Here is a 23,211-nt window from a genome sequence, read left to right as displayed (position 1 = left end):
CCAAACCAGCTACAGGCATGCTGGGTAAGCTAGAGACCAAGTTAGGGAGAGATTGGTGTAAGGATAGCCTAAATACAGAGGAACACCTTTGGCTCAGGCCATCATCATGGACCTTCTTTCTGTCCACACTCACTTCAGGCCAACAACTTAGGATGCCTTGCTATGGCTATAAGAAAAACTTTTTGGAGGTGTTTTGTCCCAGGTGCTGCTTGTTGTTACTTGGCTACCTGCCAAACTTACTTTTAATAACCGTTTAATCAAAATCTGCATTTAACACAATTACCAACGTCTTAGTTTTTTTCCTCGCTCAATCTTTTTCACCCCAGACACTTTATCTGGACATGGTTCTACAGGACCACCAGTTGAAAAAGCTAAGTAGTAACATTAACACTATGCCATCTAATTGCATTCGCAGTACTCATAATTTCCAGGAGAACTATCGCCTTATGGTGAGGATAGCCATGTTGCAAGCCCAGCTTCAGATGCAATCGTTAGGCATGAGCAAATTAAGTGTAGGAAAGGATGAAACAGCATTTGTGCCACCAGTAAGTACAGATAGTAATAAAAATGTCCCTGCGCATTCGGGCAATTTTCTCAAGGCTTCTGGAAAGAAACGCTGTTGGCATACTCAACCAGTGTCGCTCATTCAGCCTACAGAAACTTTCAACCGGTTCTCCCCATTAAGCTACGATTCGGAGTCTGAGGCCGAGCCTTCTCAGGTCTCTCTTCCATGCGTTACGGGGTCTGAGCCGCCGAAGCCTCCCACCATAAGCTCAGACAAATTGAAAACCCTCGTCATTGGTGACTCCATTACCCGGAGCCATCATCAACTCAGAGATTTTGCCCAACATGTCTCTGGACCTACTCATTGCCACAGTCATACCCTGGGTCTAGTTTTGTCCCATGGAATAAATATTGTGGATCTAATTGTTTTTTCTCATAATCCTGGACTATCGGACCACCATCTTATCATGTTTGCAATTGCAATTTCTCAGACCCCAACCAAGGATCATCAAAAGCCATGCTATAAATTCTCGGATAACCCAAAGATTCCTAGATGACCTTCCAGACTCCCTCCACCTACCCAAGGACGTCAGAGTACAAAAATCGGTTAACCACCTATCTGAGGAACTAAATTTAAACTTGCTTAATATCGTAGATGCAGTCGCACCCCTAAAAACAAAAACATTTGTCACAAGAAATTTGCTCCCGGCTATACAAAAAATACCCGAGCCCTGAAGCAAGCTTCCAGAAAATTGGAACGGAAATGGCGATACACCAAACTGGAAGTCTTCCGACTAGCTTGGAAAGGCAGTACCGTGAATATCGAAGAGCCCTCACTGCTGCTCGATCATCCTATTTTTCCAACCTAATTGAGGAGAATAAGAACAATCCAAAATGTATTTTTGATACTGTCACAATGCTAACTAAAAAGCAACATTCCCTAAGAGAGGATGGCTTTCACTTCAGCAGTGATGAATTCATTAACTTCTTCGATGAAAAGATCATGATCATTACGGACTCCTCTTTGAATCTGCGTATTTCTCCAAAGCTCAGTTGTCCTGAGTCTTCACAGAACTGCCAGGACCTAGGATCAATGGAGACACAAGTTTTTTAATCCTGCATCTCTTGATACATTCATGAAAATAGCCATGGCCTCTAAACCTTCAAGCTGCATACTGGACACTATTCCAACTAAACTACTGAAAAGGCTACTTCCTGTGCTTGGCCCTCCTATGTTGAACATAATAAATGGCTCCCTATCCACCGGATGTGTACCAAACTCACTAAAAGTGGCAGTAATAAAGCCTCTCTTGAAATAGCTTAACCTTGACCCGGAAAATGTAGGAAAAAAATAAAATCGGTCTATATCAAATCTCCCATTCCTTTCAAAATTTGGAGAAAAAGCTGTTGCGCAGCAACTCACTGCCTTCCTGAATACAAATAATGTATACAATTAATCTTTGTACAGTTGTCTCAAATAAAACTGTGGACCCTGATCTCTCTTTTGACAAACATATCAAGAATATTTCAAGGACAGCTTTTTTCCATCTTCGTAACGTTGCAAAAATCAGAAACTTTTGGTCCAAAAATGATGCAGAAAAGCTAATCCATGCTAATCCACTTCCAGATTAGACTACTGCAATGCTCTACTCTCGGCTACCCAGATAAAGCACTAAATAAACTTCAGTTAGTGCTTAACACGGCTGCTGGAGATCTAGAACCAAAAAATTTGATCATATTACTCCAGTGCTAGCTTCCAGTTAAGGCTAGGGCTGATATCAAGGTTTAACTGCTAACCTACAAAGCATTACATGGGCTTGCTCCTACCTATCCGATTTGGTCCTGCAGTACATACCTACACATACGCTACGGTCACAAGACGCAGGCCTCCTTATTGTCCCTAGAATTTCTAAGCAAACAGCTGGAGGCAGGGCTTTTTCCTATAGAGCTACATTTTTATGGAATGGTCTGCCTATCCATGTGCGAGACGCAGACTCGGTCTCAACCTTTAAGTCTTTACTGAAGACTCATCTCTTCAGTAGGTCCTATGATTGCGTGTAGTCTGGCCCAGGGGTGTGAAGGTGAACGGCAAGGCACTGGAGCGATGAACTGCCCTTGCTGTCTCTGCCTGGTCGGCTCCCCTCTCTCCACTGGGATTCTCTGCCTCTGACCCTATTTCGGGGGCTGAGTCGCTGTCTTACTAGTACTCTTCCATGCCATCCCTAGGAGGGGTGCGTCACTTGAGTGGGTTGAGTCAGACATTATCTTACTGTCTAGTTTTGCACCCCCTCGGGCTCGTGCGGTGGAGGAGATCTTTATGGGCTATACTCAGCCTTGTCTCAGGGTAGTAAGTTGGTGGTCTGTTGATATCCCTCTAGTGGTGTGGGGGCTGTGCTTTGGCAAAGTGGGTGGGGTAATATCCTGCCTGGTTGGCCCTGTGTCCCCCGACCCCGCTGTCTCAGCCTCCAGTATCTATGCTGCAATAGTCTATGTGCTGGGGGGCTAGGGTCAGTTTGTTATATCTGGTGTAATTCTCCTGTCTTATCTGTTGTCCTGTGTGAATTTAAGTAAGCTACCTCTAATTCTCTCTTTCTCTACCCCTCCCGGAGAACCTGAGCACTAGGACCATGCCTCAGGACTACCTGGCCTGATGACTCCTGGCTGTCCCCAGTCCACCTGGTCATGCTGCTGCTCCAGATTCAACTGTTCTGCCTGCGGCTATGGAACCTTGACCTGTTCCCAGGACATGCTACCTTGTCCCAGACCGGCTGTTTTTGACTCTCTCTCTCTCTCATCTGCTGTCTCGACCTCTGAATGCTCGGCTATGAAAAGGCAACTGACATTTACTCCTGAGGTAATGACTTGTTGTAGCCTCTACAACCCTGCCAGTAATCTATGAATGTTTGAACATCTTGAAGAACAAACTGGCCTTAATGGCCATGTACTCATATAATCTCCACACCTGGCATAGCCAGAAGAGGACTGGTCACCCTCAGAGCCTGAATCCTCTCTAGGTTTCTTCCTATCTTCCTAGGTTCCTGCCTTTCTAGGGAGTTTTTCCTAGCCACTGTGCTTCTCCATCTGCATTGCTTGCTGTTTGAGGATTTAGGCTGGGTTTCTGTATAGCACTTTGTGACATCTGCTGATGTAAAAAGGGCTTTATAAATACATTTGATTGAAGTGCCATAAGCGTAATACTAAACAGAGAAAGATACATTTTGTCATAGATTTACCAAAATGTGTGTCTGACTCTATTTATTAATGTACAACATACTTTCACCACAACTTGTGGTAGGTGTTTTTGACAAGATATAAAGTGTACAAAAATGAACTAGAGTGAGATGTGCAATCATGTTGTCAAGTCTGACCTTGAAACTGGCCAGGCTGGTGACTGACAACCACCAGGACCTACCAGGACTGGCCCCATCCTAAACTATAAGCATTCTGGACAAAGCTGAAGCCCAAGTTGGAGACAGAGTTATAAACAAAATCAACACATGCCATTGAATAATAAATTGAACTCAGAAGAATAGTGCAGAGCAGTGCAAAATACTTGATGTTGAATGAAATCACATCCTCACAGTCACGGCAGTCAAGTCTAAATTTAAGATGGTCTTTCATAAAAATGTAAGCATTGCTAGTAATACTTTATTCAGGGGCGCAACTTTCACTGTGGACATGTCAAATAAAATTGTATTTGTCACATGCGCCGAATACAACAGGTGTAGACCTGTTTTTTTACAGCAAAATGCTTCCTTACTAGCCCTTAACCAACAATGAGTTTTAAGAAAAATAAGTGTTAAGTAAAAAAAAAATGAAATATCAGTGACAAGTAATTAAAGAGCAGCAGTAAAATAACAATAGCGAGGCTATATATTTCAGAATGTGTCCCCACCACATTCTGAAATTGTATTTTTGTCCCCCCCAGTTTTATCATTGGGATGAGATACAAAACGGTGTGCTTTAGGACCATGCGGACGCCTCCGAGTGGTCGGTCGGGTAGGCTGTTTGGAGTGTTTATCCGACTGGATAAAAAAAAAAAAAGATATATGTCCCCCCCACTACGAAAACCCTCCTTTCCTTAACATATTGGACAATATCAAGATATTTCAATTTCAGGACAGGTATGTGGAAGAACTGATATGCTGTACATAAAATGGGAGATAAATAACAGAAGCATCTATATTATTTGGTAATTTGCCTTATCTGTAGTTTTGTATTGGAGGCTGAAATATTTGTCTGGATTCTTTTAATTAAAATGTTTCAATCGGTAAAGCAATTGTGGTATGAAGCAAACAAAGAGTTTGCATCATTTTTGAAACACTAGTATAAACAGAAACCATGTGGATAGGAAAGATATGATCATTTGAAAACGAAACCAAAGTATAAGAATGAATACTTTAGTGTAACCCCTGCAAAACAGTTGGTCCCCACTCAATTTGTAATACAATATGTACTGATACTGCAGAAAATAATGTTTGCCTTCTAATATGTAACATCAAACAAATCAACAATTAGAGATTGTAACAAAGGAAGGCCAATAATGTAGTATATTTTGGATTTCTCTGAACAACACTATGATATATTTGACAAACTTTTGTGATTTTATATAGATTTTCATGGTATTGACTTAAAAATATGTCAATTTTGCTGGAGTAATAAAGATGTTTAAAAGGAACCATGCTTTATAAATTAATTACACATCTTATCAAAATCTCTTAATAACAAATAAAAAAATACCAAAAGTAAAACGGACAGAAATTATATATAGGGTGAGCTATGAACAATCTATAGAATTGCACCATTTAATGATACAAAGTCTAATGCTCCTCAACAAGCCCTATAGGTTCCAGACACTTGGACAGTGATCTGAAACAATTCACTCCAGAACTTTCCTCTAGTAACTTCAACACAACATGGTAGCCATCATTATTTTCATCTGCAAAAAGAAGGCAAACAGGACAAACTATTAGTCTTTTTTACAAATCTAATAAGTATAAAAATTGCATATCTACATAAGGTTCTGTGCATTTAAGTGAGGGAAATATATTACCTTTTAGAGTTCTGATAACAAAGCGTGTTTCCTCAGTGAAGGTCTGCACCATCTGAGAAAGACGTTTGTTACGTGATATTAAAATGACATACTGTATCTTTCTCTCTATTGGTATGATTCTGGTAGTTCGAAAGAAAAAGAAGGTCGCCACACATTCTATTGCTCCGATCCAATTGATTTATTAATGAATTAACCAACGTTTTGACAGATGGCTGCCTTCATCTGGGTTTTGGTTGATGCTGGTAGTAGTCATCTACTTCACAGTATTATGACCAGTGTTATGTATTCAAGGGCCCTTCTGCTATGTTGCCCCAGAGCTTAGAGGCCCCAAATATCTATCAGTCAATCAGTAACTAGACATCATAATCAAGTGCATGGAAACAGCCATGGCCATAACAGCTAGGCCTGAGCGAGAGTTGATCCTGTTGTAGTTCGCATCTGCATCCATAGGCTTACATTCCTGGGTTCCCTACCAGCCAATGATAAGTGAGTTTCCATGAAATTGCCTTTTACACAGGGCCATTAGAGAGATTTGTGGCCCCAGCCTGAGGCCCTACTAACCTAAGCCAACCCAGGGCACAGGAGGACAAACAACCAACCCAGGGCCTCTGGAGTAGATAACATGACGACCTCAAACCCTAGCACGCACTCCTCACTGTTCCCCACCCGTATCACTACTCACTGATATAAACACACTACCCATGACCGCAACCCCTAGTACTTCTCCATGGCACTATCCCAAATGTCCTTGATACCTTGTGTCCTCTTTTCTTCCCTCCTCCTCAAAATGCATTGGAAGAGAAGGTCCAAGGAGAGGGACCTGTAACAGCCCGATCTGAGTTTCTAAAGCAAATCTTCATATGAATATCCTTCATCTGAACTCTGTACATGTCTTTAGCTGTGTTTGTTTTTAGAAATGGTCTCATAAATAAAAAACAATACAACTCTACTGCCAGACATTCTCACTACATCAGAGACCAGCATGTGGATCCCAGTAGGTCCTTGTCCATAGATGTGGCTGATCTGCTGGGGAGTTACATTTTAAAGGAGAGCCATCTTCTCTGAGAGGTCCCCCAGTGGCAGGTGGTCAAGATAGAGAGCATGGTATATTGTGGACATGGGTGGAAGAGATCCTCATCAGTTCAAACAGATTTCCCAAACATATTTTTTCCAGCCTAGTCCTGGACTAAGAGGTATGTTCAATGGAGATTTTGTGGGATGTATAAGGGATGTAACCTGTGGGATGTGACCCTAATGAACTACCTTCCAGTGCATGCATTATAACATTGGCTGAAATAGTACTCACACACAACTACTTCATGTTTCTAAATGATTTCTTTATTCAGACGAAGGGTACTGCTATGGGATCCTCCATGGCTCCTGACTACGCTAATTTGTATATGGGTTACATGGAGAAACAGTCTATTTTCAATCCTCAAAAATGTTTTCTTGCCTAACATCATTATTTGGAAAGGGTATATTGATGATATTTTTGTTCTATGGAGGGATGATGCAAAACAGCTCCAGATGTCCCATGCTTTTTTTAACTCCTGTTCTGAGCATCTGAGATTTACTATGCACTCTGATACACGTCAAATCAGTTTTCTTGATCTTCTGATCTTGTGTGGAGATAATGTTCTATATACTGAGCTTTACAGGAAACCTACTGATCGTAACAGTTTGTTGAGGGCTGATAGTTGTCACCCACTTTCCTTGAAAAACAGTTTGCCCTACAGCCAATTCTGTCGAATCAAAACAATTAGCAAAAAACTATCAGAAATATGGCTGAGACGCAAAGAAAATTCAAGGAGATGGGGTACAAAAATGGTCAGATTAATACGGCCATTAAGAAATGTCTAAATAAAACAAGACATGACCTTTTTCAAGGTCAGTCTCGCAAAAAGAAGCATTCTTGCCTTTAACTACCCGCTATTCAAAGTGCTCTGAACAAATTAAGGGAATCGTTCACAAACATTGGCACATTCTAAGATCCGATGATAGTCACGGTAATGTGTTTTCGGACCTTCCCTTGGTCGTATTCTCGCGGGGCAGAAATCTCAGAGATCAATTGGTAAACTCTAATTTACCACCTCAAGATATCCCTGCACAACGTCTATTTACGCCCCTACTGGATGGAAACTACAAGTGGAATGGCTGTGCTCAATGCAATGGCACGTATAAATGTAGATCCTTCAAACACCCCCAAACAGGGAAACAGATCCCAATCAAAGGTGTTATCACGTGCTCCACCAAGGCAGTTATTTATCTTATAACTTGTACTTGTGGTAAAAAATGATGTTGGTTAAACAAAGTGTGAATTAAAAGTACAAATCTCGGGGGGCATCGTAGCACCATTCGGTGCAAAAACTCAACTTACCCAGTTGCGGCCCACTTTTTGGAAGCGAACCACTCGATTTCGTCTCTAAGTTATATTGGCATCGAACATGTCACCTTCCCTAGGAGAGGGGTTGACCTCGATAATTTATTGTTAAAACGAGAGGCTGTCTGGATCTTTAATTTAAAGACCCTTGCTCCCTTCGGTCTCAACGTAGACTTTGATCTTAAGCCATTCTTGTGACTATTGTGATTTTGCCATTGTAAATGTTTGTAGGCTTATGTAGACAATTTGTATCTATGATCGTACACTATCCATGTATGTTTTTTGTATGCCATTTTAAGATATGAGAATTAACCAATGATATCAGGCCACACCCGGCCATGATTACAGACACCTGTGTGTGTCTTTTGACACTATATAAACTAGTCACCCCGCAGTGTTTGTCATTATACCCTGATGAAGACAGCTTGTCTGTCGAAACGTTGGACATTACATTTTTGCATCTGAGCTCCTAGTGTGCGGCTCTCCTTTATTTTTCATGTGTTCCACTGAACTTGACACCTTTTTATGGCAGTGATGGTCACCTTACTGATTATATGATTGCTGTAACACACCATAATCTTGGCATTTAATACAGAACAAATAAATATAATTTTATTCAGGAAACATGATTGGAGTATTTACTACATGGTTATGATATTGAGTGCTTTGGAGTTATTTTAACAAATAATATTTTTTACAAACATCAGTGCATTTATAAACACATGAATGAAAATGTTTAACTGGATAGCTGCACTGCACATATAAACATCAAACAATTATATCAATATCACTTTAAAAACAAACAGTAAAACAGTCAAATAAAATTGGAATGCATATACTAAATGGTAAAACTAATTGTAAAAGGAAATATAAACAGTAGCACAGTACAAACAGTAAATCAAAATTGGAATGCATATAGTACTAACAGTAAATGGTAAAACCAAAGAAAAACAGCAAAACAGTAGAAACAGTTAAATAAAATTGAAACACATATACCGTAGTAGTAATAGTAAATGGTAAAATTTCCTTACTCAATTTTAAACCCAAATATTATTGTGCTTGAAAGAAATATATCCTGGAGTCTTTGCTAGAGATATAACACTGCAACAATCTGACAAAAACCCAGATTAGATAATGTATACAGTACATTTTATATTTACACTACCGGTGAAAAGATTTAGAACACCTACTCATTCAAGGGTTTTTCTTTATTTTTACTATTTTCTACATTGTAGAATAATAGTGAAGACATCAAAACTATGAAATAACACATATGGAATCATGTAGTAACCAAAAAAGTGTTCAATAAAATCAAAATATATTTTATATTTGAGATTCTTCAAATAGCCACCCTTCGCCTTGATGACAGCTTTGCACACTCTTGGCATTCTCTCAACCAGCTTCATGAGGTAGTCACCTGAAATGCATTTCAATTAACATGTGTGCCTAATTTGTGGAATTTCTTTCCTCTTAATGAGTTTGAGACAATCAGTTATGTTGTGACAAGGTAGGGGTGGTATACAGAAGATAGCCCTATTTGGTAAAAGACCACGTCCATATTATGGCAAGAACAGCTCAAATAAGCAAAGAAATCGACAGTTCATCATTACTTTAAGACATGAAGATCAGTCAATACGGGAAATTTCAAGAACTTTGAACGTTTCTTCAAGTGCAGTCGCAAAAACCATCAAGCACTATCATGAAACTGGCTCTCATGAGGACCGCCATAGGAAAGGAAGACCCAGAGTTACCTCTGCTGCAGAGGATAAGTTCATTAGAGTTACCAGCCTCAGAAATTGCAGCCCAAATAAATGCTTCACAGAGTTCAAGTAACAGACACATCTCAACATCAACTGTTCAGAGGAGACTGTGTGAATCAGGCCTTCATGGTCGAATTGAAAGAAACCACTACTAAAGGACACTAATAATAAGAAGAGACATGCTTGGGCCAAAAAACATGAGCAATGGACATTAGACTAGTGTAAATTTGTCCTTTGGTCCAAATTGGATATTTTTGGTTCCAACCACCGTGTCTTTGTGAGACGCGGTGTGGGTGAACAGATGATCTCCGCATGTGCATTTCCCACCGTAAAGCATGGAGGAGGAGGTGTTATGGTGTAGGGGTGCTTTGCTGATGACTCCGTCTGTGATTTATTTAGAATTCAAGGCACACTTAACCAGCATGCCTACCACAGCATTCTGCACCGATACGCCATCCCATCTGGTTTGGGCTTAGTGGGACTATCATTTGTTTTTCAACAGGACAACGACTCAACATACCTCCAGGCTGTGTAAGGGATATTTGACCAAGAAGGAGAGTGATGGAGTGCTGCATCAGACCGCAGAGTGAAGGAAAAGCAACCAACAAGTGCTCAGCATATGTGGGAACTCCTTCAAGACTGTTGGGAAAGTATTCCTCATGAAGCTGGTTGAGAGAATGCCAAGAGTGTGCAAAGCTGTCATCAAGGCAAAGGGTGGCTATTTGAAGAATCTCAAATATAAAATATATTTTGATTTGTTTAATACTTTTTTTGGTTACTACATGATTCCATATGTGTTATTTCAGAGTTTTGATGTCTTCACTATTATTTTACAATGTAGAAAGTAGTAAAAATAAAGAAAAACCCTTGAATGAGTAGGTGTTATAAAACTTTTGACCGGTAGTGTACATTTTAGTCATGTAGCAGACACAATTAATACATTGATCTTAAAATAGCTAGATGAGACAACCACATATCACAGTCAGTAAAATTTTCCTCAAAGTAGTTATCAGCAAAGTCAGATCTAAAAGGGGGGGGTAAAGTGTGAGTGTTAGTTAATAATAACAGTAGGTTTATAATAGGATTCAATGTTGAACCAATTTTTAAGACTCAGCCGGGATTGCATCAGTTATGTTGTTCTGGATGTTCAATATATGTCGTAAGCCAGTGGGCCCTTCATTGAGAAACCAATGACAAAAGACACTTTGTCTCCCTCCAATTTTCCACAAAGCTGGCTTTTGAACATTGGAATGACTTCAATCTTTGAGCCTGTGCTCCAGGTATCTGTCCTAATTAATTTTCTTTGTACCCATCCTGTCACCCTGCAAAGGAGCTCCTTGACCGTCTCGTGCTTCCATATTTTGCCATTTTCCCAGAGCGAAGCAAAGTTTTCTTGTGGGCTTACACACCTCTCAAGTTCTCCAAGGTGGATAAGACGGTCATAGCCCTGTTTCTTCCCCAAAAAGAAATGGACAACAGGCGACTTTCCATTCAACACAGATTTCATCTCGTTACAGAATGATGTCCTAATCTGTGACACATAGCTTCCAAACTTCTGAGACTCTTCAGTTTGTGACAGAAAGATCTGTTGTGGCCACAACAGAGCTACAGCAATGAAGTGCAATGCCAAGGTTTCTCCATACGGGATTTGGCCTTCAAGAATTTGGCAAAGAATATCAATGAGGGTCTGATACGGGTGAAGTTGTTGAGATTCAGGTTTGACACAGCTTAGCACAACATTGGCATAGATGAAATTGACATTTTCTCTAACACTACTTTTAGGATTTTTACTCAGAATGAAGTCATACTGCCGGACTGTCTTTACCATCATGTCAGGTTGGGTACCATTAGAGAGACAATTTAGAATCCCAGAGTAAGTATCAGCTTTTCTCATCTCCAAAAATTGCCTTGCCTTGTGAATTTGGAGCATGATGCTCAGGTTCTTGTTTTTAATCAATTCTGTGGAATCCATCATGCAAAAGAGGTCACTGTATAGCTGAAAGCATCGGAAGAGCTCCTGTCGAGTTCTTTCCTCTCGACTGTCTTTCAGGGTGAATCTGGAACCCAAATTGACATGAAAGCTGTCAAGAAAATCAAAATGCCTCTTCATGCGATGTCTGAGGTTGTACAGAAGATCTTCAAATTCACGGAGAATGTCGTAATACAAGGCATGTTTGTGATGTCTGGAATCTTTCCTCGCAACATCTTGGATTGTAAATCTGCCAGAGAGAACTTCACTCAGAATGTCATGACGGACATTGCCTAAAGAAAACACTGGACATTTTTCCAGTATTTCGATGATGATGACCGCAACCTGGATTTCTCCAAGGCAACCTGCAGTGTTGAAAGGGCTGTTGTCTCTCTTGTTTTGTACTCTCAGAGTAGCCTCCTTCTTTGCAATTTCCTGTGTATCCCTGAAGGCCTCTGTTGCTGACTGGGCCATTCTAAGATAGCCTTTGAGCTTTTCAGGCTTCATGGGATCTTTGTCACTTTGTATTGCACTCTTTAGCTCATGCTTGATCACTTGTGCAGATGTGTCAGAAATGTAGGAGTTATCTCTGGAAAGATCTTTCGCTTTCTTTGCCCAGGCCTTTGCCTCCCTGAAATCCCTTTTCTTCAGGTATTGGTATCTGGCAAGAAGCTGAGAGATGACAGCATCTTTTTCAAAGCGCTTGGCTGCATTGAATAGCACATTTTCTTCAACACCTGGTGTTTCCTTTGCAATATCCTGGATGAGAGGTGAAAACTGAGAATCTTCACCCTTGACTGAGTGATGTCTTTTCACTAACATGGTGTGAACATCCTTCATGAGTTTATCTTTGCCCTGTATGCACTCATAAAGCATGTCTGTGTTGAGCAGTAGATCAGTGATCTCAGCTTTGGTTACACTGTATGTGGTTGTAAGCTCCTTCAAACAGTGCACGGCCATGCTTGAGTGGATCATTCTCACTGCCTCGAATACAACCTTAGCCTCCTCTGTGCAGCAGGTCACTAGAGTGGAAAACTTCCCAAATCCAACCTTAACATCGGCGGATCCACTATGTGGCTTGGTCTGGAGGCCAAGAAACTCTTCACAGAGAGAGACTGAGAGTGTTGCACCCTTGCAGTAGACATTCAACAAGACCAGAACAGCAATGAGTTGTGCATGTTTGTGATTCATGTTGAAGCTCTTTAGGGTGTTTCGAGCCACACCCTGTATATACTCGGGTGAAAAGTTCTTCTTCATGATCATGAAAGCGTAGAATGTGTCTGCATTCTTGTAGGTCTTCTCAATCTCCTCCAGTTTTTTCTCAAACTGCCTCTGCTCCAATTCAGAGAGGTTATTGCCAATGAACACAGTGTCTTCAGTTGATTCAGTCTTCTCCCAAGACTCAGCCCTCATGCAATTGAGTAGAATGACCTGCGGGGACCTAGATCCAATGTCCTTCTTGACACATTCCTTCTCAATGAGCTGCTGCAAATCATATGCGTCATCCATCTCCTCAAAGTCATCTAGCATGAGCAACACAGGAATCCGGGACGATTGTTCTGTTGTCTCATACATCAGTAGCTTGACCACCTGCTCGGCAACAACAACATGATCAGCGGTTCTGTCCCTCAGAACAGCACAACGGAACTTGTCTTTCAGTGCCCATAATATATGCATGGCTAGTGTAGTTCCACCACATCCTGGGACATGCAAAAGTTTGAAGGTCACACAAGCTTTTTTCAAAGAGCTCAAAGCTGGTAGGACAGTGTTCATGATGAAGTCGAACTTGTCCCGTTTGATGAATGGCATGGATCCTGGCTGCTCAGAGAAATAGAAGTTCCACCATGACACCTTTCCTCCTTTGTAGAACTTCTCCTGTATGAGGGCCTTATCTTCATTTCCTCCCTCACACTGATTCACACACAGAATATTCAGGATGTCCAGGCTGCCCTCTTCTTTCTTTTTTAACATCACTTTGCTGCCTCCTCCACAGGGTAGGAAACGGCTGGATTTCCGGTTGTCTGACCACAGGCTGAGGACGGTGCCGTTAACCTCAGCAAAACTGAGCTCATAGATTGATCTTGTTTTAATGTCTAATCCATAGCGGGATTTAATCAGGTCCCTCCAGCAGGTGAATGCTTCTTCATTTTCACAGATGCAAAGTATTTGCTCTGTTCCTCTGAGCTCCTGCCAGAATGTGCTGAATGTCTCAAGTAGAGGGTCCATGTTCTCACTCACAGTAGACAGCAATATGAAAATAACCAGGAATCTCTTGTGTGGTAGCACATCTTTCCGGCAAAGGAATGAAATCACATTTCGTACAGACGCTCCTTTCTCTATTAACCATTCATCTACATCTGAAGGTATCTCTTTTTCGATACCCCCATTGCAGAGGATCCAGCTGGTGTTTCGAGTCAGTTTTAGCTTGCTAGCAATGTCTTCGACAGCCTCTGTGATTTTATATTGTACTGGCAAGTGGACATTTATTGTACTCTGGTCTTCAAAGTGCTTCATCAATCCATGTTTTGTCGACTCAGGGTCAAAGTCCAAAACAGCAGTTGGGTTCAGTTCAGGAATAAATCCCAGGGATTCCAAATGAACTAAATGTGATTTGTTGGTCACTATCAAATACCGCTCGAAGTGGGACTTGTCTAAGGATTGGGATCCACCTGTTATCATTTCACTTAGTCTGGAGCCCTGGACACTACTTTTAACCACACTAAGGCGATTTTCCTCTGCTTGTTTTCTTAGCTGTGACAGCTGTGACACATTGTCGACAAACCTATTGTATTCTTCCTTACGCTTGGCAGAAGTGGTTAGTGCAAGGAGATCCCTGCTGCTGCTGTGATCACGAATGAAGAATCGTTTTTTCTCTTCTTTCTCTGTTTCTTTGTTTTTGGACTTCCTCTTTAATTTCCTTGTCTTCAAGCTGAAAACGTGATAGATGTTCTCTTGACAGATCACAAAGTCTGGCACGATGTCCACTTCTATCACATATTTCTCTGATGATGTCATATCAGGATTGAGAACCTCAACAAATCGAGGTGGTTTGATGCACATCTTGGCTGTCTGGATATGTTTATATTCAAAATTACCCTCAATGGCTTTTGGTAGAGCATTGACATATGCCTCTTTGTCCATTACGCTAACTCCCAAAACTTGTCCATGAACAAAGTCTGGCTTGTCACCAACTCCAAAATGTATGGTGCCATTAGTGCGGCTATTCATGCAGGCTGCTGCAAATCGAATAACCTCTTCAGTGAACTTGTTCATTTTGCTCTCCACAGCTGCCTCTGACATATGGATGTATGCTTTATATTCATGACAGGGTTCAATATAGTCTGATGCACCTGATTCTGTTACATCAAGAACGCTGTTCACCTTGTATCTGCAGGCATCATGGTGTCGATGAAAAGGGTACGGCTTGCACGGTCTCCCAGACTGATTTGTTGTTGGGCTACTCAACTGCTCTTTCTTAAATTTCAAATGTTCATCCCTCTTATGAATGATCAACTTTGCAGGCCCCAGTGTGACACCCACCCCTAGTAAATCAGATTTTTCTAAAAGTAAAAGACTAGGCCCATTAATGTTCTGCTGAAACAAGATATCTGCAAATTCACCATCCACACAAGCCTCGTTGAGAGCCCATTGTTTCACGTGATGTTTATTCCAATCCTTAATCTCATCTGGCAGGTCAGTTGGTTTGCCTTCCTCTTCATTCTGAAAAAAAATAGGCTGGTTTGATTGAAATTCATAAGCCGTATAGATGTTAACAACAAAATCGTTCACAATTGAGCAGGTTTACTCAACATTTGTTGGTGTTTTAGCGCATATTCAGTTCTCCCCACAAGCCATACATAACAGATGTGTATACTACTGTAATGAGTGGGCAAAGCTGTCATTAAGGCAAAGGGTGGCTATTTGATGAATCTCAAATATAAAATATATTTTATACACTTTAACACTTTTTTGGTTACTACATGATTCCATACGTGTTATTTCATAGTTGTGATGTCTTCACTATTATTCTACAATGTAGAACATAGTAAAATAAATACAAACCCTTGAATGAGTAGGTGTTCTCAAACTTTTGACCGGTAGTGTAAATATACAGTTGAAGTCGGAAGTTTACATACACCTTAGCCAAATACATTTAAACTCAGTTTTTCACAATTCGTGACATTTAATCCTAGTAAACATTCCCTGTCTTAGGTCAGTAATAGAGAGAATGATTTATTTCAGCTTCTATTTCTTTCATCACATTCCCAGTGGGTCAGAAGTTTACATACACTCAATTAGTATTTGGTAGCATTGCCTTTAAATTGTTTAACTTGGGTCAAACGTTTCGGGTAGCCTTCCACAAGCTTCCCACAATAAGTTGGGGGAATTTTGGCCCATTCCTATTGACAGAGCTGGTGTAAGTGAGTCAGGTTTGTAGGCCTCCTTGCTCGCACACGCTTTTTCAGTTCTGGTCACAAATGTTCTATAGGATTGAGGTCAGGGCTTGCCCTTAAGCCATTTGGCCTTAAGCCATTTTGGCTTAAGCTTGCCCCGTAACCCATTTTGCCACAACTTTGAAGTATGCTTGGGGTCATTGTCCATTTGGAAGACCTATTTGCGACCAAGCTTTAACTTCCTGACTGATGTCTTGAGATGTTGCTACAATATATCCACATAATTTCCTCCCTCATGATGCCATCTATTTTGTGAAGTACACTAGTCCCCCCGCAGCAAAGCACCCCCACAACATGATGCTGCCACCCCCGTGCTTCACGGTTGGGATGGTATTCTTCGGCTTACAAGCCTCCCCCTTTTTCCTCCTAACATAACGATGGTCATTATGGCCAAACAGTTCTATTTTTGTTTCATCAGACTAGAGGACATTTCTCCAAAAAGTACGATCTTTGTCCCCATGTGCAGTTGTAAACCATAGTCTGGCTTTTTTATGGTGGTTTTGGAGCAGTGGCTTCTTCCTTGCTGAGCGGCCTTTCAGGTTATGTCGATATAGGACTTGTTTAACTGTGGATATAGATACTTTACTGTTTCCTCCAGCATCTTCACAAGGTCCTCTGCTATTGTTCTGGGATTGAATTGCACTTCTCGCACCAAAGTACGTTCATCTCTAAGAGACAGAACGCATATCCTTCCTGAACGGTATGACGGCTGTGTGGTCCCATGGTGTTCATACTTGCGTACTATTGTTTGTACAGATGAATGTGGTACCTTCAGGCGTTTGGAAATTGCTCGCAAGGATGAACCAGACTTGTGGAGGTCTACAATTATTTTCTGAGTTCTTGGCTGATTTCTTTTGATTTTCCCATGATGTAAAGCAAAGAGACACTGAGTTTGAAGGTAGGCCTTAAAATACATCCAAAGGTACACCTCCAATTGACTCAAATGATGTCAATTAGCCTATCAGATGCTTCTAAAGCCATGACATCATTTTCTGGAATTTTCCAAGCTGGTTAAAGGCACAGTCAACTTAGTGAATGTAAACTTCTGACCCACTGGAATTGTGATACTGTAAATTATAAGTGAAATAATCTGTCTGTAAACAATTGTTGGAAAAATAACTTGTGTCATGCACAAAGTAGATGTCCTAACCAACTTGCCAAACCTATACTTTGTTAACAAGAAATTTGTGGAGTGGTTGAAAAACGAGTTTTAATGACTCCAACCTAAGTTTATGTAAACTTTCGACTTCAACTGTATATATTTTATTTGAGATTATATATATATATATACACTCATCAAAAAAAGAAACGTCCCTTTTTCAGGACCCTGTCTTTCAAAGACAATTTGTAAAAATTCAAATAACTTCACAGATCTTAATTGTAAAGGGTTTAAACACCGTTTCCCATGCTTGTTCAATGAACCATAAACAATTAATGAACATGCACCTGTGGAACGGTCGTTAAGACACTAACAGCTTACAGACGGTAGGCAATTAAGGTCACAGTTATGAAAACCTAGGACACTAAAGAGGCCTTTCTATGGACTCTGAAAAACACCAGAAGAAATATGCCCAGGGTCCCTGCTCATCTGCGTGTACGTGCCTTAGGCATGCTGCAAAGAGGCATGAGGACTGCAGATGTGACCAGGGCAATAAATTGCAATGTCCATACTGTCAGACGCCTAAGACAGCGCTACAGGGAGACAGGACGGACAGCTGATCGTCCTCGCAGTGGCAGACCACGTGTAACAACACCTGCACATGATCGGTACATCCGAACATCACACCTGCGGGACAGGTACAGGATGGCAACAACAACTGCCCGAGTTACACCAGGAATGCACAATACCTCCATCAGTGCTCAGACTGTCCGCAAAAGGCTGAGAGAGGCTGGACTGAGGGCTTGTAGGCCTGTTGTAAGGCAGGTCCTCACCAGACATCACCGGCAACGACGTCACCTATGGGCACAAACCCACCGTCGCTGGACCAGACAGGACTGGCAAAAAGTGCTCTTCACTGACGAGTCGCGGTTTTGTCTCACCAGGGGTGATGGTCGGATTCGCGTTTATCGTCGAAGGAATGAGCGTTACACCGAAGCCTGTACTCTGGAGCAGGATCGATTTGAAGGTGGAGGGTCCATCATGGTTTGGGGCGGTGTGTCACAGCATCATCGGACTGAGCTTGTTGTCATTGCAGGCAATCTCAACGCTGTGCGTTACAGGGAAGACATCCTCCTCCCTCATGTGGTACCCTTTCTGCAGGCTCATCCTGACATGACCCTCCAGCATGACAATGCCACCAGCCATACTGCTCGTTCTGTGCGTGATTTCCTGCAAGACAGGAATGTCAGTGTTCTGCCATGGCCAGCGAAGAGCCCGGATCTCAATCCCATTGAGCACGTCTGGGACCTGTTGGATCGGAGGGTGAGGGCTAGGGCCATTCCCGCAGAAATGTCCGGGAACTTGCAGGTGCCTTGGTGGAAGAGTGGGGTAACATCTCACAGCAAGAACTGGCAAATCTGGTGCAGTCCATGAGGAGGAAATGCACTGCAGTACTTAATGCAGCTGGTAGCCACACCAGATACTGACTGTTACTTTTGATTTTGACCCCCCCTTTGTTCAGGGACACATTATTCCATTTCTGTTAGTCACATGTCTGTGGTTATGTCTCAGTTGTTGAAACTTATGTTCATACTTAACATGTGTAAATATTTGTATGCTGAAAATAAACGCAGTTGACATTGAGAGGATGTTTATTTTTTTGCTGAGTTTATACACACACACACACACATAGACATTTCCTTGTTTTTGAAAGATAAGCAAAAAAAAGCAGATGCCTCACAAGTCCTCAACTGGTATCTTCATTAAATAGTATCCGCAAAACACCAGTTTCAATGTCAACTGTGAAGAGGCGACTCCGAGATGCTGGCCTTGTTGGCAGTGTTGCAAAGAAAAAGCCATATCTCAGACTGGCCCATAAAAAGAAAAGATTAAGATGGGCAAAAGAACACAGACACTGGACAGAGGAACTCTGCCTAGAAGGCCAGAATCCCGGAGTCTCCTCTTCACTGTTGACGTTGAGACTGGTGTTTTGCGGGTACTATTTAATGAAGCTACCAGTTGAGGACTTGTGAGGCATCTGTTTCTCAAACTAGACTCTCTAATGTACTTGTCCTCTTGCTCAGTTGGGCACCGGGGCCTCCCACTCCTATTTCTATTCTGGTTAAAGCCAGTTTGCGCTGTTCTGTGAAGGGAGTAGTTCACAGCGTTGTACGAGATCTTCAGTTTCTTGCCAATTTCACGGACACAATAGCCTTCATTTCTCAGAACAATAATAGACTGACGAGTTTCAGAAGAAAGTACATTGTTTCTGGCCATTTTGAGCCTGTAATCAAACCCACAAAGGCCAATTTTATTGCTTATTTTATCAGGACAACAGTTTTCAGCTGTGCTAACATAATTGCAAAAGGGTTTTCTAATGATCAATTAGCCTTTTAAAATGATAAACTTGGATTAGCTAACACAACGTGCCATTGGAACTCAGGAGTGATGGTTGCTGATAAATGGGCCTCTGTATGCCTATGTAGATATTCCATTAAAAATCTGCAGTTTCCAGCTACAATAGTCATTTACAACATTAAACAGTTCTACACTGTATTTCTGGTCAATTTGATGTGATTTTAAAAGGACAAAAAAATAGCTTTTCTTTAAAAAACAAGGACATTTCTAAGTGACCCCAAACTTTTGAACAGTAGTGTATATACTCATTCAAGGTTTTTTCTTTATTTTTACTATTTTCAACATTGTAGAATAATAGTGATGACATCATAACTATGAAATAACACATATGAAATCATGTAGTAAGCAGAAAAAAGTTAAACTGGTACAGTAAATATTATTCTTATTCTTGTTATGAATTAGATATTAAATACCTCCATTTGGACTTGTTCAGCCTTACTGAAATCCTTTGGATCCTTGTCACTGAACTGGTTTCTCAGTCAAACTGATGGAAAAATTGAAAAATAGTTCAGCACATGAAATGCAATACAGTCAGTCACCCATTGAATAAGCCAGAGAGAAATACCATTAAACAAAAACCGTGATTTACCACTTTGTTTTCTGTCTTCACCATTTCTGCATAACTGCTGTGCTGCTGTGTTGCTGCAACATGCTGTAAACATAAAACCAGGAGGGGTAGATTATATTACTGTGAAACTGTCTAAAGATACCACCACAAACATTGTAACCAAGGTGTGGCGCACTCGCTGATCCAATCGCTTAAATGCCCCTCATTACAGACACAACCAGTTCAATTCATATATTAAATCATGAAGTGAAACAAAAGTGAAATGAAGCAATTCAGTTTGGATTCAGTCTCTGAATGCCTACTATAGCAGCCACTCTGTATAAGGCAAGATGTGGTTGTGAAAATCAGGTGGTGCAGGAGAGAACAGACAAAACCGCAAATGTACATCTGATTTAAAAAATGCATTACTTTTACCATGTCATTTCTAAGTACCAAGTAAATACCATGTAACAGAAATACAATCTTAACTGCTGTTCAGTAGTCATTTCAATTAAGATTAATTGATTCTTAAAATATATAATTTAGGCCCATGTAAACAAACTGCCTTCTTGTTCAAAATATGTGTAAACATGTTGATCTCATGGGCTGTCAATCATTGCATCCATACCAGCTCTATCTATCAATTTGAGAGTGGTTACATTTCTCCAGACCCATTTCTCACTTTTATAGCAAGTGTGGCAGGGCTGCATCTTGGCTGAAACACGAACTAAGAGTGTTGAAGCGTTAATTATTTAACTAAGAGTGTTGAGGCTTTAATTATTTAAAAAGTAGTGTAGGCCACCACTTTTATTATAGTTTAGGCTTTATATGTTAGGCTTCTCAAGTTTAATAATATGCATCATGTCATTGATTTTTATAATGCACGAAAATCGGTTCAAATAGGCGTTTTAATGGCATTAACTATAGAAATGTATGTAATATCCGGATAATGTATAGCATAACTGCGAGAGGTGTTCAATACTTCAGACTGAACATATTTTATAATATAAAACGTTGTCTATGTAGCCTATAACGTTACGTTAAACCGCAAAGTTTCATTATTATAGCTTTCCTGACAGCAACATGAAATAGTTTGCCGTTCTCACTGGTAAACAGAAACGATGGTCGGTGTGGAAAGAGTTAGATTAAGTCGAAAAGAGAATAAACCTAAAATTGCGGAAGATGGGGAGGGCGGTCTGTAGGCTATTTGTCAAGCTTTTGACTTTGCTTAATTATAGCGTAAAACAATAGCAAATCTTTGCAAACCAATTAAATTGAACACTAGTACAGAAATATTACATATTTTCAAAGACTTAGTTGAAATAGGTATCTTAAATGAGTATGTGTTATACTGAAAAAAATGGCATGCGGGGGTGGACTTTAGCTGTCTGACTCTTCTGGAAAAGTTGTATTCCCCATATGTGTTATTTAATAGTTTAGATGTCTTCATTATTATTCTACAATGTAGAAAATAGTAAAAAAATCAAGAAAAACCCTTGAATGAGTAGGTGTGTCCAAACTTTTGACTGATATCAGACTGAACATAAAACATATTTTATGTAAATTATAATTATATTGGATGCTTTATTATAATGTAAAACGTAATGCAAACTTACCACTCATGATTATAGCTTTGATGACAGCTTTCAACATTACATAGTTTGCTGGTCTTTGTGGTGAGAAGAAACGATGGTCCGGTGCTGAAAAGATTTTGTCGAAAGGAGGAGAAAGATCTGGAAGGATGCAGAAGACACAAATAAAATCACGGAGAGGGCGGTCTGATGGCAAACATCTGACTTCACTGAATTAGTGTAAAACAATATGAAGTTGTTGTTGACAAATTCAATGTAACACTATTATAGAAATCTGAACGATTTTCAAAGACTTTGTTTAAATAGTTATTTTAAACGATTATGTGTAATACTGGAACTGCGTGCGGGTGTGGGCTTTAGCTGTCTTCTCTGGAAAATCCCTTTCCTCAGTTTCCTCCTTAAACATTCCGGGCATTTCAGCTGAAACGAAACTTCACTTGGGGTTTATCCCAATAGTCCGAAGTGGCCCTCTCTCTGTCTTCTCTTTTTCATCTGTGCTGCTGAGTTGAAGGAGAGGATATGTCCATGATGTAGACCTGTACTTTAAGTTAATATTGTTATTTTTGACTATTTCTTATTGTTGTTGTATTGTCGAGAAGGAACCTGCAAGTAAGCATTTTGTTGACAATGTATACCATGCCTATCCCATACATAAGAATAATACACTTGAAAGGTGTACTGTGCCCTATCCCTTTTCTCTACACAAATGATATGGAAATCCAGAGTAGGGATCTACTTGAAATGTATTCAAATGCAGACAAACCCAGCAAACATAGCCTACAACCTTGAAGCTGAAAGCTCAGACCATTATTGTGGATCATTCTTAGTCCTCCTACCCTGGCCACAGGATCCTAACCAGCTACAGGACAGGCATGCAGGACGAAGCTGAAAAACAAGTTGGGGAAGTTGGTGAGAGGACAGCCTACTGTATGCTGCTCAATAACATACCATTAAACCTGATCGTATGAGTAATTTGAACTAGGTTTTGCGACTACAAATGCAGTCCTGGAATACTCTGTAATAACCATAGATCCTATAATTTACTCTGTATGTAATTCTATGGTGATAACGTTATAAATACTTCATACACGTAATGTAAAACACCAATGAGTAGTGTAAATGGATCATCAAGTACAAATTGTTACTGTAGCCCAGCGAATTTATATAAAAAAAAATGTAAAAACAGCTAGGAGTATTAAATGGTATAAGCAATTTTACATTGTTTTTCACAATGCAAAATGTTTATTACAATAATAATAGTAAGCCTTTAATCTGTCACATTCACTAATAAAATGGAGTAAATTTGACAGACTAGATATTTTATGGTGGTCCTCAAGAGCTTTTGATAGTGTTTTGGTGGACCCCGGAACGGAAAAGGTTGAGAAACGCTGGCCGGTCCTACACAAAGTGGCATTGTTACCAAGTTGTCTGGTTC

The 23,211-nt window shown here is 40.5% G+C and overlaps 1 protein-coding gene across 1 annotated transcript; it reads right to left on the bottom strand.

Moving 5' to 3' along the window:
* Window positions 1-10,542: 10,542 nt before the first annotated feature.
* Window positions 10,543-22,143, bottom strand: LOC106586427 (sterile alpha motif domain-containing protein 9-like). Its single transcript, XM_014173699.2, has 4 exons — window positions 21,801-22,143; window positions 20,227-20,289; window positions 20,051-20,121; window positions 10,543-15,386 (listed from the first exon to the last, which is right to left on the bottom strand). The coding sequence occupies exons 3-4, from the start codon at window positions 20,054-20,056 to the stop codon at window positions 10,845-10,847; spliced, it is 4,548 nt and encodes a 1,515-aa protein (XP_014029174.2). The 5' UTR covers window positions 20,057-20,121; window positions 20,227-20,289; window positions 21,801-22,143; the 3' UTR covers window positions 10,543-10,844.
* Between the last annotated feature and the right edge of the window lie 1,068 nt (window positions 22,144-23,211).

Source organism: Salmo salar, chromosome ssa25 (genome assembly GCF_905237065.1).
Source record: "Salmo salar chromosome ssa25, Ssal_v3.1, whole genome shotgun sequence".
NCBI classification, from domain to species: domain Eukaryota; kingdom Metazoa; phylum Chordata; class Actinopteri; order Salmoniformes; family Salmonidae; genus Salmo; species Salmo salar.
Note: the sequence above shows the minus strand (reverse complement) of the source record. Positions and strands in the feature narration are given on the sequence as shown.